At 39.4% G+C, this 23,580-nt stretch overlaps 1 protein-coding gene across 2 annotated transcripts in view; it reads right to left on the bottom strand.

Annotated features, from left to right (window-relative positions):
• Nucleotides 1–20,393, bottom strand: part of CDHR2 (cadherin related family member 2) — a 41,949-nt gene extending 21,556 nt beyond the window's left edge. For both annotated transcript variants that reach the window (XM_088133923.1, XM_088133924.1), the window contains exons 1-9: nucleotides 20,302–20,393; nucleotides 15,938–16,002; nucleotides 15,380–15,448; nucleotides 14,866–15,005; nucleotides 7,865–7,918; nucleotides 7,197–7,286; nucleotides 4,497–4,586; nucleotides 3,551–3,676; nucleotides 1,446–1,589 (exon numbers count right to left, since the gene is read on the bottom strand). In XM_088133923.1, the coding sequence (XP_087990049.1) occupies nucleotides 1,446–1,589; nucleotides 3,551–3,676; nucleotides 4,497–4,586; nucleotides 7,197–7,286; nucleotides 7,865–7,918; nucleotides 14,866–15,005; nucleotides 15,380–15,448; nucleotides 15,938–15,983 (759 nt within the window). In that variant the 5' untranslated portion in view covers nucleotides 15,984–16,002; nucleotides 20,302–20,393. The remainder of the gene's footprint in view (nucleotides 1–1,445; nucleotides 1,590–3,550; nucleotides 3,677–4,496; nucleotides 4,587–7,196; nucleotides 7,287–7,864; nucleotides 7,919–14,865; nucleotides 15,006–15,379; nucleotides 15,449–15,937; nucleotides 16,003–20,301) is intronic.
• Between the last annotated feature and the right edge of the window lie 3,187 nt (nucleotides 20,394–23,580).

Here is a 23,580-nt window from a genome sequence, read left to right as displayed (position 1 = left end):
ATTTATTTATCAAATGTATATAGCATAACATCTGTAAAATGTTCATAACTTACAGATGTTGACAGGTTGGCTTGCAAGAGGGGGAATGAGACCAACCATGTATTCAGTGTGTTCACTTTGGATTACAAAAATTGCTAGAACCAAATGGCTGGTGGAAGATGTTCCTCAAGAGAGGGACACAGTGTAACTGAATCTAAAGAGAAGCAAAGTGAAGATTCAAGAACTCAGAACTGGCTTTTATCACCTGATATAATTACTACCTTCTCTCAAATATGCCTGTCTTTTTTTTTAAAGTATGGTTTTAAAAAGTGACATGATATCGCAACATCCAGTTTTCTTTTAGAAAATCCTCCTCCCTCTCACAGGCTGACCTTGTCAGGATGATATACCACAAAACTAAGCTTAGCAAAAAGTGCTATGTAGTAGTCATTGGAGGTCAACATCCACGGGCTCCTCTGGTGATGATCACAACATATGGAAGACTGTGATGTTCGTATACCTTTGCCTGATATGACATCTGCAATTTATCTTAGAGAATAACGTTCTGACTACAGTAATTCATGCTTTGATGGGCTACCTCTTAAGGTGGTTAAAAACTTCAGGTCCTGCAAAATGAGGTGTACATTATATCAGACTTGGATTAATGTCATTGGCGTTCCAGTAGTTTCCATGCACCAATCAAAACTAGCATGGTGTGGGACTAGGATAAATGAGGTAGCAATGTTCAGCACTTTGGATGCAATGGCAGAAAGGTGTTGGGGGCATGCATATGGCACTCAACTGCCACTCCTTAAAGTGCTTACAACTTTGCTTGAGACTGCTTGGCTGCTCTCAGGGGACACCAATCGCTCCACAGCCCTAATTGGAAGGACCACTTTCCTGCCTATGATTTCTGAGTTTCAAAAAGAACGTCTCCCCACCTATAGACGCTAAGATGGAACCTTCTCAATAGCAATTGTGAGCTTCCTCCTGAGGAATTGCAGATGGATTCCTTGGTTTTGGTTTAGAAGGGCTGGAAATATCTTCAATTTAGTTAGGCTTTCAATATTATGCCTCTCCTTATACTTTAAATTCAATGCCATCCCCAAATTTTACCGTACTCAGCCCACAAATGGATTTAGTAGGAGATTTTGAAGCTTTAAGACTTGAAAGCCAGGGTCAGTTTGATATCAGTATTAAAATGTTCAATAGGCCAGAGCACACCTACCACTCAAAGTTCACCCTTTGGGATTAACTGAGATGGGATCCACGTGATCATATTCTTTTCTTACTTACTCTGCTCAGGCTGTAGGGAAGGACATAGCTTCCCTTTGAGGATATAGGGATAAACCCACGTATGCAAAAAACATGTGAAAGTACACAAAAGGTGATGATATTTCTATGTCTAAGGAAGGTGTTGGGTTTTGTCACTTACGGGTGAGAACATTGAACAAGAAGCCCCTTACCGGAGGGCAGTTCTCTGAGACGGAGGTCACATACGGCTCTCCCAAGAACTGGGGATCCAGATCTGCAACATCAATAACTGTCACAGATAGATAGGCTATGTTGGTCTGGTAGATAAGAGAACCATTCCACAATCCTCCATTGTCCTACAATACACAGAAGCAACCATAAATCATTTGAATTCTCCTTTTACCTACCTATGGTAGCACTGTGATGAAGCCCTGTATTTTGACATAGCCCAAGTGCATCTAGAGCATCTAGGGCTTTGCATTCCCATAAAGAACCCTTGAAAAGCATCTATTCTGAATTTTTTTCTGAATAAATACCCAGATCTAAAGCTCTTCTTTCACAGTATTGCATCAAATTGTAATTGGTTAACTCCTCTGAACAGTAAATTTAGAACTGAGGGTGATGAAGGAAATTTTTAAATGGTTTTCTGATTGCCGAACTAAATCACCGATTTTGGAAATTGATCTTATTACACCACTGGAGAAAAAAAATAATCTAACAGGCTGGCTTTTGCTAGCTTTATATAAATATGGAAGACTTCATCCTTAGTTTGTCTCTTAGAATCATCTAGATCAAGAATTCAAAGATACTCTGTCTCAGATCTTCTTCCCTGGAATAAACCTACCTAGCAAGGCTGTTCAGGTAGGCAACATGACTAGAAAAATTAGTTAACTGATTTTATGTGAAATTTTATATGTATGGGTCTTCTCTGTTTTTTCCCCTTCCTCTTTATTTTTGTTCTCCAAACAAACTTTTAAAAATATATTTGGACATTTGGCTGTAGTGTTTTAAAAAGATGCTTTCTCTAAAACCTTTCCCCTGTGTAGGATATTCCTCCTCTCAAAATGCAGTTTAATTAAAATGTAGCATCTGCCAGATAAACAAACTTTTCCAAATGTAATTGTTATAGAGGTTTGTAAATATCTAAACAATCTAACAAATTGCCTTCCCCAATGCATTATCTACAAATATATTGGTCTAGATTTGTAATCACCCCTGGCCAATGTGAGATAACAATAATTGGGAATCCAACATCTCTGAAAGGTGCTGGGGGGGAGGGAGGACTGAAAGAAGAAATGGATTTTAAAAGGTAAAAAAAACAAAAAGGGCAAGAAAGTTTAAACTGAAGCAGATACAGATAGAGGGATGTTTATTTATAATATAAATTTCATTCCTCTTGGCTTCCTAATCTTTTTCTGAATGCAGATAGTTGAGACTTTTCAAGATCTCCTTTAGTATCGTAGCAATCTGGAACTCATCAAACAGGCCAGCAGGGAGCAAATCCAGGGCCAATCCCCCACCTAAATATTCCATTATTATCCACAATTTTGTGTCCTTCAAATAGGAGCCATAATATTTTGTGACATAAGGACTGTCACACTGGCTGAGAACCGTGATCTCCTGCTGGATGTCTTCAATTTCATCCTCAGCTTCCTCAAGGTTGATGATTTTAATAACAACCACGTGTTGCATTTGGTTATCGATGCCTTTAAAGACTTCCCCAAAGGACCCCTTCCCAATGTGCTCCAGTTTGGTGAAAAGCTCCTCAGGATCTGCTCTGTGATTCTGCATGCTGGGCCCCTGCATGGCCATCAGTGAGTGGGCCATGGCGGAGATCCTGAGGAGGAGGAGGAAGAGGAAGGGTGGCCTCAGCTGCAACGGGGCCTTTCCACCGCAGCTTCCTAATCTGATTTGGTTAATCCAGCACCTGAACTACACACAGAATGTTGAACAAAACATAGACAATCTCCTCCAGCTCTTGCCCTAGTATTAGCCAAACCATATCCCCATAAACCTGCTCAAGCCATACAAGGGAGAGGGAAATATTCATGCCAGGGCCCCCTACCTGGTCTTCACCAGATATGTTGGGACTACAACCCCATGCTACATGTGAATTCTAGGAGTTGCAGTCTTAGCACACTTAAAGGCTAAGCCAATACAAATCCTTCCTTAATGAATCCAGTTGAAAGCCACTGCACACAAGGGCCCTATTTGTGGCAATTAGGCACGCCCTGTTTTTCTCCTCCACAGAAAGGAGGAGATTATCATCCCTTCCCTCCCTCTGAATCTTCCTTGTTTATCTTCAGCTGAGCCTCACCGAAGCTAAGATCTTGATTCGATAGAAAGTGCTCTTGTTGTTGTAACTGAGTGAGCCATTCAACACCACAGTGCCATTTTGCAGAATGTTAAAAAGCTGATGATTCTCTGCATTGTCTGGAATGACCTGTAAATGAGTCATATGGTAGAAACATGAACAGTGACAAAACACAAGACTTTGCCTTGAATAAAATAAACATTCCTCAAGGATGACTTTGTGGCAAGTCCTGGAGATGTTATAAATCAGCTGATGGGGAAAAAGTATATCTATTTATAACATACAGGCTCAGCCAATAAAGTAACCCTCACCAGTGGTCACATAAATTCTCAGCTTATGTGTACATAAGTAGAAATCTGATTTTGTTTTACTGTCTGCATTAGCAGGACAGTCATATGTTTCATCAAGATTCTGTTTACAATTTTAAAAAGTTACAATCTTTAAATATCTGCATACATTTTCATTTCCAACTAACTTTTGGAATTCTTGTTCTGTTTGTAACTTCTTTTGAGTTCCATTTTTGGTAATGCAAATTCCCAGAGAAATATTAGCCCAAATTTCTCCAACAGGATTATATACATTATGTAAATTATCCTGATGTCTTTAAATGTCCTTGAGGTAAGCATTTTCTAAAATTGTACCTACACTTTTTCGCATAGAAGTCTCAGAAACATACATTCTTTTTCAGATGCATTTCTTAAAAAGAAATGTGCACTTTTTCTTCAGCTTTTTTAATCTCAGAAAGATGGCTGCAATGGCTTTATATAGTGCTGACATTCATGCCATGTGCATGGAATTTTAGATAAAATTCCGAAGTCTGCTGTCTGAGAGAAGTCATTCTACTGTATTAAATGGGGAAATTCATAATCCTAAGGAGGTATTTTGCACAAGTGCCATTGGGCAGGCATTACTTAGAACATATTCAAAATGCCAGCATTAGGACACTCACCCCTATAATTTCATAGGATACCCATCCAGCATTATCACTGTCACTGTCCAAGGCTGTCACATTATAGATTGCAGTGCCATTTTTGGTATTCTGGAACAAAAAAAATTAATCAGTTTGCAGACTTGAGGTTGGGGTAGAGAGAAGGAAGAGCAACAGAAGCTATAACATCCAAAGCTAATATACAAACCTCACTAACACAGCTGCACACACTTTGCAAATGATTCTGAACAACTGCTTTGGACCTCACACAAGGGCAGCACTTCTCTGCATTGATTAATGTTGTCCAACTATTTTCATGCTTCAGTGTGAACCTGAAAAAGGTACCACTGCTTGAAGCACAGCATTAACAAGTGGATTAAAGTAGTGGCACCATTTTAAAGTAGTGGCACCATTTTTTTCCAGGCAGAAGCCTGAAAACAGTTGAGCTGCTTTAATCAGTAGCGAAGAGGTGCTGCAAAGTCCAAAGTACTTCATCTGAAATGTCCATAGTCCTACCCAATAATTCTCTGATTCTGATAAGGTAAGTTCCTTAGTCATTTGAACAAAATGAGTGGCAACACTAGAAGTTATGGTATCTTCAGCAGCTTTTTCCATGTATGCCAGTCATGGTGCCCTGCAGGTGTGATGAACTACAACCTACAGAAATCTCAGCCAGGAGGCAACTGAGGAGCTGTAGCCCATTAATTCTGAAGGGCAGAAGCTTGAGTAATGTAGGATTATTTCCCTGGGGCGTTAGCACACACTACATGGGGGCTAACATGACATTCTGTATCTCAGGCAGCAAATCCACCCCTGATGCTGAAGAAAGCAAGCATCTTTCTTCTGTCCCTTGGATTCATTACTTTCAAAGAGCATTCAGGTTTAGTTAACCTAACATGCAAAGGCTGGCGTACTACATTTTGAAGTAAACTTGAAATAACATCTAAGGAATGAGGCAAGATCAAAATGTCTGAGGATAAGGGCCTAATTATTAATTATGTTTAAATTACAGTGCACAAAATAATGTACAGGGTTTTTAAATTATTATTTAAGAAAGAGGGTGCACTTATTGGGATTGCAATAAACAGGGAAGAGAGAATTAATCCTTTCTTAATTGGCTGCAAACATATTGAAAATCCATTCTTTTGTGCAGTACTTAGGCTTTGGGGGGGAAAAGCTCCCATTGACATCAGTGGAGGTTTCTGTCTAAGCCAAAGTTTAGTATAGAATTATGAGTGATAGCAACAATGAGTTGAATCTTGTTTCCAAACACAGTCTGGGATTGATAAATATCTATTTTCATCCTTACTATTACATTTTAAATATACAGATCATGCTGCATGACACAGATTTAACATATTGTCTGTTTGGGCTCTATCATGATATAACTAAACTATTGTGAATGCAATCTAAATCTTCTGCAGATCACAAGTTAACAGTGTTTCATCCAACAGGTTCTTAGAAACCTGTTTAAAAAGCAGCAGCCTTTCTTGATTTTCCTTATCCTCCATCCCAAAGGCAGTTTCATTAATTCCTCAGTTTTAACAGTAGCCAAAGTGACTAGGATATACAGTACTTGTATTAGAAAGGAATACTGTAAGATTGAAATCATGTGGTTGAAATGGACACAGTTGGATACGGAAGTTGTTTCTCAAACATAGCTTCCCAAATGATATAATGTCCCTGAAGTTACAACAGGTTAACCCCTTTTTTTTGGTTCCCACAGAAGCCTAATACAAGAGAAGCTGCTTTAATAAGTGGCAGTGAGGTGCTGCGTTCATGCTTGTGGTGAGCTCTGTAGCATTTCTTCTAACTCATTTTCAAAATATACACAGCCCTGATCTCCATTGTTTCCATGATTAACTCTTGCAATCACTGTACAGGTATTTTTATTTATTTATTTATTTATTTATTTATTTATTTATTTATTTAGCATATTTATAGTCCTCGCTTAACGACCATTCGTTCAGCAACCATTTAGAAGTTATGACAGTGCTGAGTGAATGGTTGTTATGCCTGGTCCCTGAAGTTACAGCTGTTGCAGGACCCCCACAATCACATGATCAAAATTGGGTGCTTGGCAGCCCACCTGCACTTACAACCGCAGGGGTGTTTCAACTTCCTCTCTATCCCCCCCATCTCTAACCTTTTGGTTGCCCTGGGCTCTGCATGCCCAGGGCATGCCCAGCCTGGCCTTTTCTGAGATATCTGCTGGATGCACCAGGCCTTCTTCCTGAGGCACGTGTGGCCTTATCCAAACTGCGTGCGGCTTTCATGCAAGGCTTTGGAAGGCTTCAAAGCCTCATGAGAAGGCCACACATGATTTGGACAAGGTAACAGGGCGAGCGGAACCCAAGATGACCAAAACAGCAGAGATGGGAGGGAGATAGGTGGGTGGGGAGAGTTGAAGAGGAGGCAGTCCCTTACCTTACCAAGGCTCAGGACTGGGACGGACTAAGCTGGGAATGGCTTGGATTGGGGTGGGTCCTTGGCTAACAACTGGTGGGATTTGGTTAATGACAGCAATGGGGACGACTGGGACTGCCATCACTAAGCGATGCAGTCACATGACATTGCACTTTACAACCGCATTGCTTAGTGATGGAAATTTTGGTCCCAATTATCGTCGTAACTTGAGGACTATCTGTATTGGACACATAGGCACAAAGAAACAACATTTCTAGAATAAACCCGAGCAGGAGATAATATGGACATAGATACCTCAAAGACATCTATCAAATAAGGTTCATTCTGGAATATTGGCTTATTGTCATTCCGGTCAGTTACAATGATGGTAATTTTTTTAGAGGCCTGTTGATAAAAAAGAAAGGGTAGAAACTTAATGATATAAGAGGCTAAATGGAAGGGCTTCAGCATTCATGTATAGAAAGGGCTGAACTGTAGAGATATGGTAACCACATACAAGGCAGATCAGATCCTGGGCCCTGAAGAGTGTAATGGAAACAAGACTCTGCTAGCCAGCAGAATAAAAGGCAAAACTCCAGTAGTCACCATATAAAAATGTAATCATCAGTGTCATCATAATCAACAATAGCAGTTGCAGCTTAGCAGATTAATGGATAAGAAAAACTGCAACCACAGCAACCACAGAAATGTCTTCAGCACAGCTGTTACATCTGATTTTGCATTTGGATATCTAACAAAGTTGTGTTGAGTCTTTTCTCAATTTTTAAACTAATTTTAATTGACCTCAGTGGCTCTAATGAAAGAGTAACTTGCTCAAACTGTGCTGTGGCTCCTAACTGAGCACTGGGGTAGCAAACAAACTTATCCATCCCACTCCCCCTCATAGGCGTGCTCCCATGGGTATTCTCTGTCCCATGTATCTCTCCAGACTTATCTTTCTCCCAAAAGATCTCTTCACTTACTGGTACACTGTGACCATCTGTTACAGTGGCATCAAGCAGGATCATTTTTATTTGCTGAAAAGAAAGTGCAGAGCAGAAGTACTTTGATAAAGATATACCAACATGATTATCATACTTTGGTTTTAACATGGTTTGATAAATAAATCATAATGGTTGCATTCACACATAATGCTAAGTCAAAACAGACAAATCACATTATGACTTGAAATGATGGATGAACCAGACCATATCTCTTATTAATACTTTCTCCCCAAGGACAGATTATCTGAAATGCCTCATTTATGAATCATTGATGTCCTTAACCATAGTCTACTAATCCCTTCCCATCTTTTCTACAAGCTATTCCAGATATAGTAGGTCCAATGAGTCAGTTATGCCCTGATTTATTTAAGCCAGTACGTTTCTTTCAGACCAAATTTACAGATCACTGTAGGCTAACAAACTCCGGTAGCTAATTATCATATCTTTTTAGTAAGCTTTCCTTATTTTCTAAAATAAAAGTCTCTACCAGCCGTTGAAGAGAGATTAAAAAAACTAACCAATAGTCTGTTTCCAGTGCTTTGTATCTTTATTGAGTCTGAATCAATTGGGTAACTTCTGGTATAAAAAAGATCTCATGAAGACACCAATTTTTTAAAAAGGACCTGTGTGAGATGTGAGTAATTGTGGGCCAATTACCTTAATGTCTCTTCTGGGCAAATTAGAGGAAATGGTAATCCAAGAAAAAAAAAAGGATGAATATTAACCAAATAACCAATGTATTTTAATTTAAATGAGTCAAAAGAAACGCACATTGGGGCAAACTCCTAACTTCACATATACACTTGTGGTGTCTGAGCTGTCTGTAAGTAACCAGGGAAAAGTTCTTAGGTCACAACAGACAATTCAACAAAGACAGCTGTGAAAGAGACAAATTCTGTGTCAGGGATCATTAGAAGGGGATTGTAAATAAAACAAAACAGAGTAATGTCCTTACACAAATCTATGATATGTATCTGCATAATTCTGGCTGCCACATTTGAAAAAGGATATAGCAAAGCTGCAAAAAGGGCAGCCAAAATGATCAGAACAGGGGGCTTGAATATCTTTCTTATGAGAAAAAGCTAGAACATTTGGAGCTTTTTAGCTCAGAAAAGGGTGACTTGGAGGTGGACATGATCAAAGTATGTAACTTCATGCATGGTCTGGAGAAAAACAACAGACATTTTTCTCTTCTCAGAACATTAGGATCAGGGGTCATCCAATTAAGTGGAATGGAATGTAATTTAGAACAAAAGAAATCACATTGTTGCGCCACACATAGTTAATCTGTGTGATGATAGTCACTAACTTGGATGGCTCTAAAAGGAGGCTGGATAAATGGAGGACAGATCTATTGAGGGCTCTTAGTCTAACGTGAGTTAATGTCTAATTCAGGGGTAGATAAAAGCAGATCTGGATGTATTGATAGGGTTGTGGAAAATTCAGAACTACAGAGCACAACACTGAAGAGAAGAAACCATGTTTATTGTAAGAAAGAGGGGCGCAAACAATGGGAAGGCAAATATTTTTATAGAAGTTGAGAACTACAAGGTGGGAAACTTGATTTGCTGGCAACTTTTCGGGAAACTAGGAAGGCCCTTGTCTGTGTACCTAGGGTTATGTTCTGATTGTTTTTTTCAGTGTGATTTTTTTCCCTTTTATTATAATGTTATAAATCTTGATACACTGTATTATTTCAATGCAGATTTTAATGCAATAAAAATTATGTAATAGGATTAAGATTATGAACAGTCTATTATTTAGAAAGCTTAAAGTATTGAAAATAAGAAGAAAAAGGTAAAAAGTCTATCAATATCAATAGCATTTTAGGATGTCAATATTGCAAGCATAAAATTATTTAACTTTTCATCCAAAATTGAGTATAACATAAAAAAAGAACTGCTGCATTTCATATCAAAGTAGTAGTTATGTGACAATACTTTTGGTCTGAAACTAATTACTTAATATTAAGATCTCCACTGTATCATTACTCTCTCTCTCTCTCTCTCTCTCTCTCTGTGGAAATAAGAGATAGAGGAAGCAAATTTAACAAAAATTAAAATACCTGAAAAGTAGAAAAAAGAGGGAAAAAAGTAATAATGATGATAATAATAACAAAAATAACAAAAAACAAACTATTGATTTCTGACTTCCCTCTTTTTATACATTTGCTAATTTGCAATATTAGTAAATATTCAGGCCCCCTTAAAAGCTATACCACAAGTGATTGTCTTTATCACACTGTGTGATATGTAGTATGGATGAGTTATTTGTATTGTAAGGCAAAACAGGCCTTTCAGGAGCAGAGTTGGGGGAGTCCCTTGTTCAGGAGATGGAAGTTGAGGTAATCAGGGGTGTGCCCCTGACTGAGGGCAGAACCTTGTGGTTTCTCTGTGTTGCAATTTCGTTCTTAGGACTGCTGTTGAGCTATTCCAGCGTTTCTCAACCTTGACAACTTTAAGACTTGTGGACTTCAACTCTCAGAATTCCCCAGCCAACTTCTTTACAACATTTTTCTCCCACCTACAGTATCTTTCACTTGAATGGGGAAAGGGTTTATGAATATGACCTTCATGGCTGTCCACCATTTATTTCCTTTAATGATGGGAATTATTTTTTTTTTTGCGGGAATTTCTGCAGCTCTTCTTCCAGTTTTTTATAGTCATCCTCAATAGTTTAAAGATCTTTTTCTGCATTGTGTTTCTCGTATAGTTTATTATCTTGATAAACCTTCATTGAGTCAAAGGATTCTTTATCTTTGTTCTTGCCAAAAATAAAAAAAAAATAAAAAAAAACAAGAGAAAAAAAAGAGAAAAAAAAAAAGAAGAGGAGGGAAAAGACTAAGTCTCTTTAAAAAAAAATCCAACTGAGGGGGGAATGGGGAGCAAAGCAGAGCTTCTAGCAGAAAGAAGAGCTACTGCCACTAATCAGGGCTCTTGTGACTAGCTCAAACTTTCCATCTTGATATTTTCAAAATCGCTTTCAACTCCACTTTCTTGTTTATAGTTACGGATGGCACTTGTATAAACATGCACATCCCACTATCTTTTTAGAAAGCACAGGGTCCTTGAGCATGCGTCACAATAGAAGAAAAAAAGCACTATGTTGAGCCTCTAGATGGTAGTGTAACTTTCTTTCATTTACTTTCTCTTAACTCCACTTTCCCCATTTCAAAATCAAAAGGTATAAATTTCTTACAACAATAAAGAAATCTTAGTCAAAAAAAAGGCTTAAGATAAAGAGTTATTGAGTATTAAAAAGAAAAAGCCAATCCAGTTAAAAATATATATTTTTTAAAGAAAAAAAACATCTTGCCAATTCCACTAAAAAGGGAAAGTTGAAAAGAAAAAAAAAATTCCCCCCTTTTTTTATAAGGCTCGATCTCGCCGCTTAATCCACTTTTCTTCACTTTTAAAAATCTCTTTAAGTTACTTAAGGTGTTCTCTAAGAATAGTTAAATAGTAAAAGTCCATCTCACCCAGTTGACACCCTTCTCTTCCTTCTTCCTTTGGAGCTGCCCCGGCTTTCGCAGCCATTTTGGCTGGCTTTCCTCCGCCGGCTTCAAGAGCTTCTCCCCGGATCAATCTGGGACTTGCGGCGTCCCTGAGATCCGCGGGACGTGCCCTTTGCGATCGCCATCTCTACGGGACGGCTTAGGTCCATCGGGACCGTCCGGGGGAGGAGATATCGGCTGCCATCCTGGGAGCCCAGGATCGCCCGCCGTATCGCCGCGACGCCAGCTCCTAAGCCAGATACTAAAGCTAAAATGGACTTAATTAAACATAAAACGGGATCAATGGAAAAGGAAGAAATAGTACAAGAAATCAGAAACATTAACCAGAATTATTGTGAGGCTTATAAACTGAGAATTAAAAGGGTTAATCAACTGATAAATGAAGAGGGACAGACTTGTTCTTGGCACTGAGGGTGAGAAAAAGATTATACAAGATTATAATGGAAAATCGTACTAAAAGAATGCACAAAAAGAAGAAGTAAAACAATATTGAAAGAAACTACTTCAGATGTTTAAAGAAAAAACGAGGGGAATACAACAATGATGGAATTGACAGAAGCTTCAAAAAGCAGAATGTTTGAAAGGACATTTATTATTGCTTTCTCTTATCTAATAATATAGAAAAAGGAATAAACAGCTAGATATTTTGGGATATTGAATGAAAAGGGTGAACTCAAAATTATGCAAGTGCTGGAATTAAGTATAAATCTGAGATATATAGTTAAAAATTGTATTTGATTCTAAATGTTTTAAGAGATTAGACATTTACATATGGTTGAATATAGTAACATATAGATTTTAAACTAGAGATTTTTTTGTTGAAATATGTAGTGAAGAATCTGGTTAGAACTGTAACCCGGTTAGAACTGTAACTGATATTGTAACTGATACTGGTTAGAACTGTAACTTTTAAGAATTGGAAAAATTAAAAATTACTTATGCAGGAGGAAGTTATTGAAAATTATGAAATGTGCAGAGATGAGTTAAATTGAGATTTGAAATTAGAGTAAGAAGATAAGTAACTTGTTTTTATTAATGATTGGATGAGAAAATATAGTAATGTAATGGATTAGGAAACTTTATAATAGAAATTTGATATTAATTATTATATATATACACATATAATCGATAGATGAAAATGTATTACTAATCCTATTGAAAGTTAAAATTTCTTGTAATAAATGATTTTATAGATTAGCTATGAATGATTAATAATTGTTAATTGATAAGTATACAAGTATATTTTGAATAGATGATATGAGAATTTAAGATTATGAAAGGGGCACCAACGAGTTGGTAACTGGTTGACACACGCTATAAAATGGAAGATGCTTTTTTTTAATGCCTTTTTATGGTTTTGTTTGTCCATGTATGTTTTGTGTTTGTTGTAAAAAAAAAAAAAAATGATGGGAATTATTTATCCTTATTTAAATGTGCACCTGAGTGAGGAACAACTATATTTTTTAAAAAGAAAGATTTATATTGGTATTCCTGCAGAGATCAGAATCTTGGCAAATCTTGAAAAAACTAAGTAGATTTGAACCTATACTTTGATGGAACACCATCAGGAAAGAAAAACTATAGAATAGAATAAGACGTTTTTAAAACATGTCCGAAGTCCAGAAGAAAGCAATGGTGAACTATTTTCAAGTTTTTGCCAAAAACCCTCTCCATGTACATATCTAAGTAGTCTGATATGAGGAGCTGAGCTCAACTTTACTTAAAGCAGATGTGACTTTTCAAATTCTTCTTGTTACAACACTATGCATCAGTGTGTGGCACTGCAATGCATTTTAAATACAATGGATATTGCAGTGCATTAACTAACGTCTGACCACAGAGCAATAGCTTTGTGTGGAAAAAAATACAGGCATAGCAGTGTCCCGGGAGCCAAAAAGCTTCAGTAAAGATTCTACCTGAAATAAAATCAATTACATAAGAACATAAGTGTTGGAAAGAGTGGAAAATACTAATTCAGAGAATGTAAAATAGAGGATTTTAAAAAGACATAAGGAAAAATAAAAAATAAAAACAATGCGGTTATTTAACTGCACCTTAAAACTGGTACTGAGTTCAACAATATTCCGTTCCCACATAAATTATTAAGGCATTTTAATTAGGAGTGGCTGAGAAACAAGACAAGTTGTTTGACTGGGCACTCAGCTGACTGAAGAAGCAGTTTCTTCCCAAGATGAAACACTGTAAAAAATGCTATTTTCAGATGTAACCATATATATCATGAACATTATTTCAATAGCACCTTGGCTCTAGTTCAGATTTCAACAGTTTTAATGTAGATGTGAGCCCAGCTACCAGCCAAGAAAAGGAAAAGGGAGGGACATCCTCAAGATTCCTCTAAGGTCCTGTCTCCCAGGAAGACCAACCTGAACAGAATCATGATTAGTTTCTTGTAATTGCCTGACTTTTCCATTTCAAGCACAATCATCTGGCCACAATGCATAAACACAGTACTGTTTTCTTTTAGCAGGACTGAGCATACGAAAAAGGACTCACATATAGCCACATTTTGGCATAGGAAATACCAATCTAAACATGCTGAACATAAGCCTATTTCCCCATATGCTCTTGTCCCAATCTCAGTGCTCCTCTGCCACCTTCGTTTCTCCCTTGGTCTCCTTTTTTGAAGCTGACTCTGTCCATTCTTCTGCAGGCACAGCAGATATAAGCAAAGTCCCTTCTTTGCTCTGAGCGGATAGCTAAAGAGATCCTATCAATGATATCTCCTGAAGAATGGCTGCTGAATATGAGGAATGAAGCAATTGCTTTTTTTTTTTTAATGCATGGATTTTTTCACAAGCCAGTTTCCATCCATTCACCCTCCTTTATCCAATTACCAAGTTCAATTTTACCTTAATTACACAAACTTGGCTTTATCTTTTATACCGTGAGTATACATGTTTATTAAAATGTCAGCCACAGTAGATTCAGTGTGTACACATGTGTGTGCATGCATCTGTGTATTTCATGAGAACAGCCATGTCTTTCCTACCCTTGCAGCATATTACAGGGGACAATTAAGGAACAACAACAACATAAAAAAAAATAGCATACCAATGTTAGAAAAAGCTGCAAGACCTTTAACACAATGCTGCATATCTGATTTACACGGATTCAGAGGAAAAGCTTGACAAAGGCACATTTGCAATAAGGTAGTCCTTGTCTAGCAACTGTCTTGTTTAGGAACCATTCGCAGTTATGACAGTGATGAAAAGTAACTTTATGACCAATCCTTGCACTTAATGACCTTTGCAGGTCTGTAAAGCAAAGGAAAGATGAAGTAATATCATAAGCTCAGTCATGGTTTCACTTAGCAACGACTTAACAACCAAGTTGCCAGTCCCAATTGTGGTTGCTGACCAAGGACTACCTGCATGTTCAAAAGTAGGTGGCCAGATTTTCACTTCCCCCTCTGCCCAGCCATGGTTATGTCCCTTCATATCTTTACCTCGTAATCCACAGATTGCTTCAGGGTCACGTTGCCTGTTCTATCATCAACCGAGAAGTAATAAGCATTTTCGCCCTTAATGCTATAGTATAATGGATCGTTTTCAGCATCCACTGCCACCAGCTGAAAAACCAAGGTGCCTGCAGTGATAAATGAGGGCCAGATAAATGAGGGCAGAAAAGATGGGAGGAAATATCCAAACAGAGATACCTGGGTTTAAAAAATCCTTATGGCAACTGACTTTTCCCCCCCAATATATCATCTCCCTAAAACTGCACCTTCTGAAAGAACCCTGAAAGGCTTCTGAATTCCTTAATCCTCTTACCACATCCTCCATATGCACAGGATTGTAGCTCTTTTGTCATCACAACCACTGGCTGAAATGATGGGAGCTACTGCCTGTCTCATCTGGAAGTCATTAACCTAGGAAGGCTATGCAAAATACCATTGACAAATATGGAAATATTGGCTTTAATTTTTTGCATTCCAAGACAGAATTTTCTCCATCACTAACCTATAAGTGTGTCCTCTGGCAACATAAAGCTGCTGTTCATCTTGAACTGTGGAGCTGTGTTCCCAGATGCTGCAGGAAAGACAGTCAGCTGAAGTTATGATTATTTCTCCATGAGAGAAAGGTAATCCCCTCCCATATACACACCACCCCATCTTCTAATTCTTCCTTCATCTGTATTTCTTCACAGTATCTCCTGCCATAGTTCTTGATATTTCCCAACACTCAATAGACTTAAGTCTAGTGAACTTAGTGATACCCTTAACAGGGTGTCCAGAGCAGTCATGGCCCAGTCCTAGCAAGTAAGACCTTGGAAAATGTATACCTCCATCAACCTTCCTTCACTTCCTTCAAGGGAGGTAGAATACCAAGGTGCTCTTCCAGATTTATTGTATGTTTACTTAAAAGTAAATCATACTGATTGCAATATACAGGATTGTAGTCCTGACTGTAGTCCTCATTTGGGGATGCTCTTCCATGCAGTGCCAAGCTTCAGTAATGTCTCAGTAAGCATGAACTGGCATGGAAGTGGGGGAGGGATTTCTCCACCGAAAATCTTACCTACTGTCAGAAATATAGACAGAAGCACCCATGAAAGCCAGAGCATCCTGCTGAGGCAAGAAGATCTGCAAATGCAACAGAAAGGAAGGATTAACTATCTTGAAGATAAAACTGCTCTACCTGCCCAGGGCCTGGTTGTTCGTAAGATCACATGAGGTTGTTGAGAATGGTTGCCCTTGGACAGCAGGAATCATGTTCATTGCAAAGATTTATCACCATGAAAAGGCAACAGAGAATTGTGTGCAACGTGGATTTACTCTTATGCAATGTTTTATGGCTTTATTATGCCTCCCAAGTACAATAAAAAAAGTTGGTCCTCTGGGTGTAGTGGCTAAATGAATGCTAAATTGCTATTAAGTCACAACAAAATTTCCTATCTCTAATATTGTTTTATGGCATTACAAGTAGGAGTGTCTATGTTTATCACAGGATTTCAATATGTCCTCTTATCAAACTGCCCAGCATAACCAGAATAAATGTATGACAAAAGTAGCATATTATGCAAGCTGAAGAGAGAAGGCTAATCTACAATGCTATGCACGCAGACCTGGAAGAAATAGGATAAAGGAAAAACTCAATGTAAAAATAGCACACATGCACACACACACACACAGAGAGGAGATTTTGGTTGTTGAAACTTATTCAAGAAATACCTTCCAGAAAAATAAAGCATTAACAAAATACTGTCTGAAGAGGTTGAAATTTGGAGTCAAGTTTTCACTCACTGTGGGATTGGATAGAATATTGCCCACCAGTTTGTTAGGTCTTCAGGAACGATGGATCATGAGAGTTGTTCTTTTGTTAATGATAAGGAATATTCCACAAAGGGGCCTGGAATAATCCTGAAAGGGCATCCAGTTCCCGGGTCCACCCATTTCTCAAGCAAAGCCTTGAGAATTTGGACATCAGCCTTGGTGCTTCAGAGCGATTGCAGAACCATTCCAACAAGATTTTGAATGAAATGCGAGCACACTCACAATTAGTTCATGCTTCCTTAATCCAATCTTTGAGCAAGGTAGCCTGGCGCAAAAGATGATTGGGCTTCTGCACCTTTAACAGTTGTGTACAAGGAAGGAGAGCACAGAACAGTTTGCCAGTTAAGCCCACCTGTTGAAATGCTACTGCTACACAACTTGTAAAGGTGCATCAATTAAGGCCTTTTTTTTTTTTTTTTTTGCATCTGGCCACCCTAGGGGTGAACCATCACATCCCCTTGTCACACATGTCAGCACACACTTTTCTTAGTTGAGAAATTAACTAGGTAAGGCTTTGTATTCCTGCATACTGAAAAATACAACATTGCAGAACCGGAGCAAAAAAAAGGGAGGATCTGACACAGTCACATACAACTGGTAATAGAGCTGGTGGGGTGATCTCATACTACTGATGTATCTACATCTTTGTGTGAGAGAGCTCCTAGGCAGAAGGATGAAAAGTTTAATACGCCAGCTAAGCGGACTCTGACCTACTATAAAACTATCATGGAAATCTATTTAAAGTAATGTTAGACAACCCTGTGACTTGTTGGGTCATCCTTTGAGAAAAAAGTAGTGCAGTCTGACATGACCAGAATGAACATTCAATTTTAGGTTGACCATATTTTTTTTACCCCAATGCTGGATGGTCCCATGATCTTCTAAGAAGAGTATGTATCATAAATAAAAAAAATAGTAGTGGCAAATGAACTTCAATAATAAGTCAATATTTACTCACCTAAAAGGATCTTCTCCTCTGATCAAGGAGGCTTCATTTGGCCATAGACTTATCTATGGCCAAATGAACTTATCTATTTTTTTGCAAAAAGCCAAAAAATTATTAGAGGACAAAGAAACCTACATCCCAGTTAACACCAACCCAATACAGAAACTAGACAACCTAATCAAGAAAGGCCAGATCACAAAAGAAGAACAGTGACAGATGAAAAGCAGTGGACCCATCCTCCCACGTTTCTATGGACGACCAAAAATACACACGCCTGACATACCTCTTCAATCAATTGTATCTTTACCAGGGACTCCAACATACAACATAGCGAAAGAACTGACAAAAAAGCTTGGACATCTCATAGAGAGGAGCAAATATTCTATCAACTCCTCATTATAGCGCCTTCAGAAAATCAAAGATGTACACATAGATGAAGATGAAATTATGGTCTCATTTGATGTCACAGCACTCTTTACATCCATAAACCCAGAACTAGTGAAAGAATCCATATCAGCGGTACTACACAACACACCCGACCTAATGAAATACACCCAGATCGAAATACCCAGAATCATGGATGTCATCAACCTCTGCCTCACTATCTATTTTCAGTTTGATGGACAAATATAGCAACAAATCAGAGGCACACCCATGGGATCACCACTGTCAGGACTCATAGCAGACATTATAATGCAACACCTAGAAACTATAGCACTTCCACATATACAATCTAAAGTATGGATCTGGTATGTAGATGACACCTTTGTTATAATAAAAAAGGAACAACTAGAGAAGACACATGAAACTATCAACATCATATTCAAAGGAATAAAATTCACCAGAGAGGAAGAAAACAACAACAACCTTCCTGGATATCCTCATCAGCAGAGGTAACAACAGCAAATTAGAAACTCAAGTCTATCAGAAAACGACCCACACCAACCAAGTACTCCATTACCAAGGTTAACAACCCAACCTCCCACAAGAGGAGCTGTGTAAGAACATTATTCAAACGAGCACAAATGCACTGCAGCAATTTAGAACAGCAGAAAAAGGAAAGAGACCACCTATACAACATCTTCCAACAAAATGGATATCCACGCAACTTTATCAAAAAGTGCCTGATCACTCAGCCTACTACAACACAACCAACACAAGCTATGAAAAGGATAACACTGCCATACATCAGAAATGTCTCAGAAATTACCAACAGACTATTACAACCACACGGCATTACCATAGCACACAAACCAACTAAACCCCTCCAAAACATCTTAAGCAAACCAAAAGACCCAGTAGCCCAAGAAAAAAAAACAGGAGTCATCTACAACATACAGTGTAAGGCCTGTAATAACCACTGTGTAGGATAGGCAGGCAGAAGGCTGGCAGAGTGCATCCATGAACACCAACTAACAGTCAAAGGACACGATGAAAACTTTATAATCTCACAACACATGGACAGATTTAACCATTGTTTCAACTGGGAAACTGTCAGCATCTTAGACCAAGCTAAATCCAAAAATGTGAGGGAATTCCTAGAAGCTTGGTATTCAGACAAGGCAGCCATCAACAGGCACATAGAGATAAACAACATCTACACACTATTCAAAAGAGACAATAAAAAGGAAAACAAAAGACCAGAACATCTCCTCACCAACAATCATCACCTAGATAAGCAGAGATTAACACCAAGATTATCACCAGACATACAATCAAACAGTAAACAATACCCTACTCAAGGAACTACCAGAGGAGCAAAACAAAACCCGCACCCCCACCAACACTGGCAGGGCAGGCCACTGTATATAAACAGAGAGCAAACCCCATTCCATTCTAGCACTGAAGATATTACCTAGCTGGGTAACGAAACGTTTGCAAGAAAACAACCAAGCTCAGAGAACCCCAAGGACTCCATGGACTTATCTTCTACAAAGATGCTTCAATACTTTAAAACAACCACTTAAGCTTGTAGCTATCAAGTGTTGTGTCTCATAACAAATTATTGATGATAGGAAGTACTGTCCTGAATCTGCCCAAAGTAAATTTAACTACATAAAGATCAATTGCTATAAGGTGAGGTGGGATCGGGGGGTGGGGTGGGAGAAGAGAGATACAACCTGGCACGTACTACAATATGTGCTGGATAATATAATCTAAGGTGTAGAATTACTGGCTATTCTGTTGGAGGAGACACAGAATTAGGGAAGGCTGGTTTGGGTCTCTAAGGATAAATGTGATTTTAAAGTGATTTAGAGAGCTGCCTTTGAAAAAAAGTAATTCTGATTAAATCAGCATACAGGAGGTAAAAAAGAGTATGTGCTAATATGAGCTAAACTCCACTGACTGTATGGGTAGTATCCTTGTTGTTGACGTTTTTAAGTCGGGGCGCTTCTTGGGAGCCTCAGCTCTTCTGCAAGCGATCATCCACACAAGATCTGCAGTAATCCAGGAAGGCCCACCACACGCTCTTTGTACATATCATCCCATTAACCCCGAAGGATTTTGCAGGCCCGGCACTTGCTCTTTATGCAGAGCACCTGCTTTAGATGGGTGGGGAGCCACGGCCCCCCTCATGCTGTAACAGGGCTGCCTGGTGTCATTCTCATCCCGCTTTCCCTGGACACAGCTCCGAGGGACAACCAACAGCTCGCAAACCTTACCTGGAATCATGCAGGCTCGCGGAGCACTGCTCGGTTCTGTTGCAGTGATGGAGGTAGGTCTGAGACCTTCATGCAGACTTTGGCTCCTGTTATAAATTAGCTGATCAATCATTAACTGCAATGAGTGGATAGAGAAGTTCAAATCTTCTTCCTTGAAAAGCCTTCCTTTTCAGATTGTCATCAGTGCTGAAGTCTTAACTATGCACTAAAGTGTCCATTGTGTTCTGGAAGGGAAGCTTGGCTTAACATGACTTCCACCCCTACTCCTGGAGTGGCAATATCTCTATTTTTACACAGTGCATATCCTGTGTCGTATTTTTTAGTTAGACTGACCACCAGGAGGCATCGAGTGATCGGTTTCATCCTTTATTGGGACTTTTCTGTGGGGTTCAGACTCTGTACCTGGAATTGAATTCTCAGACCTCTGCACTTTAGATGACTGTATACAATGCATTAACTATAGGAGCTACCTGGTTCCTGGGCCTCAGTAGTTGCAGGAAGGGATATATGAAAATGCCATCAGAATGGTATACAGGGCCCACCTTCCCTTAAGCTCTGAGAATATAAAGATACAGATGTTATGTTATGTCATGCCCACATGTACTGGGTTTTATGACTCCCAGTAGGCTGTTTCCTATCACCCAGAAGTTTTTCAAATCCACAGCCCCACTTCCTATATCAGGCCCTGGTCCAGTTTACAACTTATGGCCCTGCCTCTATCAAGTGACTGATCAGCCATTGGAAGATCTTGTTTGCTGGATGCTCTGTGTCCTCCTGTCTTCAGTGCAGAGCAGGAATGGGCAGATCTGCCAAGAACAATCACTGTGGGGGTAGAAATATCCGAAAGGATGCCCCATGGTATAATCAGGTGAGGAGAAAAAGAAGGTGCATACACTTTTCACCATATGACTTCCCCAAAGCCCTAAGTGAGAAGCCTCCAGAAAAACACCTCAGAAAGCAAGATCGCAGCCTAATTTCAAAGCCCATTACAAGGAATCAATATAGATCCCCAGGGGCAGCAGTCTGTCCCTTCCCTCATGGACTGATGTGTGGGTGGGTGGAGAGAGAGAGAAGAGGGTATCAGAAAGAAGGAAAGCAAAGTGGGTGCCCCAAAATATAGAGAATATGTGGCTTCACCCTGTCTTGGCTCTGACCTCACCCTTAGCTCCTGCTACCTTCACTACTGCCATGTGATGCAGCTCTCAGGAGACAAAAAGCTGCCCTCAGCAGACTCAAATTTCTGTGGGTCACCAAGCCATTTTTCTGCCCATCCCACTTCCCCTCCCTTTCCCCTCCTCTCACAAGAGCTCCTGAGAAGGGGATGAGTGACCGGCCTACATGGCCATTTCAGCCATAGGCACCTAAAGTCCAGTATACTCCATGAGTTGCCTCTCTAGCTGAAGTGCAGCTGCTTACAAAGTGCCAGTTGCTATTGCTGGGCAGCACAGCTCAGTCTTCAAGCCTCCCCATCCCTTTGTCCTCCTCTCTAGCTTTCCTCATGCTCCCTTTGGCATCTTCACCCTTTCCCAAACTGCTATTGTGGTCTCCTCCCCTGTCCCAAATTGTGACCTTCTCTGCCAGTACAGCACTTTCACACTTGCTGTCTTTGTCACTTGCTGTCCTTCACCACTCCCATTGCTGTGTCCTGAAATCCTCATCTAAGTTCTGTAATATGTCTGTAGAAACTAAGAGACGGCCTATAAAACTATCCTGGTTTTCTTTTTTTCCATCTTTTTTACAGTTGTGTGGCAATAGACTTTCAACAGGTCCTATTTTCCCTTTCTACAGCATGCACCCAAACACAGTACCTCTTGACCTAGCACGGTTCAAGGCAAGGCAAAGTGACATCCTGAGCTGTGGAACTGGCTGTGGGAAAATTACTACCTTACCCCAGACTCCTGACCGTGTTCCTGCCTTGTGGTTCCTCTCACCCATTGGGCTTCAACTCTGCAAGCCCTGCGTAAGCCAGAAACAACAGCAAGCTGGCAAGGAAGAGGGTTAGTCCTTTCTTCGTTTTGCTGGCTTATTGTGATTTTGACTTCACACTGAAGTAACTGACAAGCAAGAGGATCTGTCAGGCGGGGTGGTCCTGTTGTGTGGTGGGGGGAGAGTAGCGTAGTCTCCCCAGTGACCTACTTACAGGAACAAATGCAGATTGTTCAGTTTTCATTCAGGCAGACGATAAGTGAGGCCTGAGCAAATGAGGGGATCAGTGAATGTATCTTCCTGGCTTCTAATCACTAGTATTCTAGCATGTTATTAGCCACACATTAAACCAAATAAGACTCCTTAGAAGTTAACAATCTTATTAAATGTAGGGCTTTCCTTTTGCATAACCCCAAATATGACATCAAGAACAATAAGAACAACAGAAAAGGCAGATAAGGTGGTTATTTCCTACAAGTTGCAAAGTCTTAAATAGTGAAGAAATAAATCATAATGAAATCAAAACAAACTGTTAAATTTGTAATGGCTAAAATAAAAATAAGCCTTAAGCTGCAATCCTTTGTCTGCTTACGTAGGTGAAAGCTCCATTGAACATGCCTATTCTGAGTTGACGTGACTACAGTACTACATTGCCCCACTAGTTACTTTAAGATGAGGAGTGACCAAATAGCAACTGAGTGTGGTTAATAAGATTGGGCGTTTTGTTTTTTAAATACCAAACGCCTATTTTCTTCCATGCAGTAACTCAGTGGGGAGGACCTTCGGTCCTTCCAGCTGTTGAAGGGCTATACCTCTTCCTTTCCCTGACCATGAAATGCTGGCAGAGGCTAACATCATCTGGAAGGCCTTTGTCGTAATGGCTAAGCTCATCTGACCCAATTGCCAACCCATGTGATTTCAGCATCTTTATTATTTTTTTCTGAGAGGTTTTGTGATGTTTTTATTTCTTATTCTGTCACTGTGGAAAAGAATGTGAGGTGAGAGAACTATACATCGTTCTTCCTCTTGATCAGCCTTTTGTCTTTGCCTTTGATGAGGTAGCCCACTGGCAGGAAATAGGAAACTGTCCTTCATATCCTTACTGTTATCAGTCAGGCTTGGAAGATTGGCCATTTATTTATTTTGATACACTTCATGCACAGCTAAGCTGTAGCACAGTTGCAGTTTAAAAATCTGCAAAAAAACCCCCCACCACCTGTATTTGCTGTGACAAGTCACAGAGGGTGTTAAATCAGTGTTCTTTCCACTGGAAAGGGAGAATTTCTTTCAACACTAAAAGGTGAGAATAGCTTTTAAGAACACCTTTTAAGTATTCTTAAACGTGAGAGAGGA

Source organism: Python bivittatus, unplaced genomic scaffold, assembly GCF_059951505.1.
Source record: "Python bivittatus isolate LINGU-HERP-01145 unplaced genomic scaffold, Pbiv_v1 ctg000080_np1212, whole genome shotgun sequence".
Taxonomy (NCBI): domain Eukaryota; kingdom Metazoa; phylum Chordata; class Lepidosauria; order Squamata; family Pythonidae; genus Python; species Python bivittatus.
The sequence above is the reverse complement of the archived record's forward strand: the minus strand, read 5'-3'. Positions and strand labels throughout refer to the sequence as shown.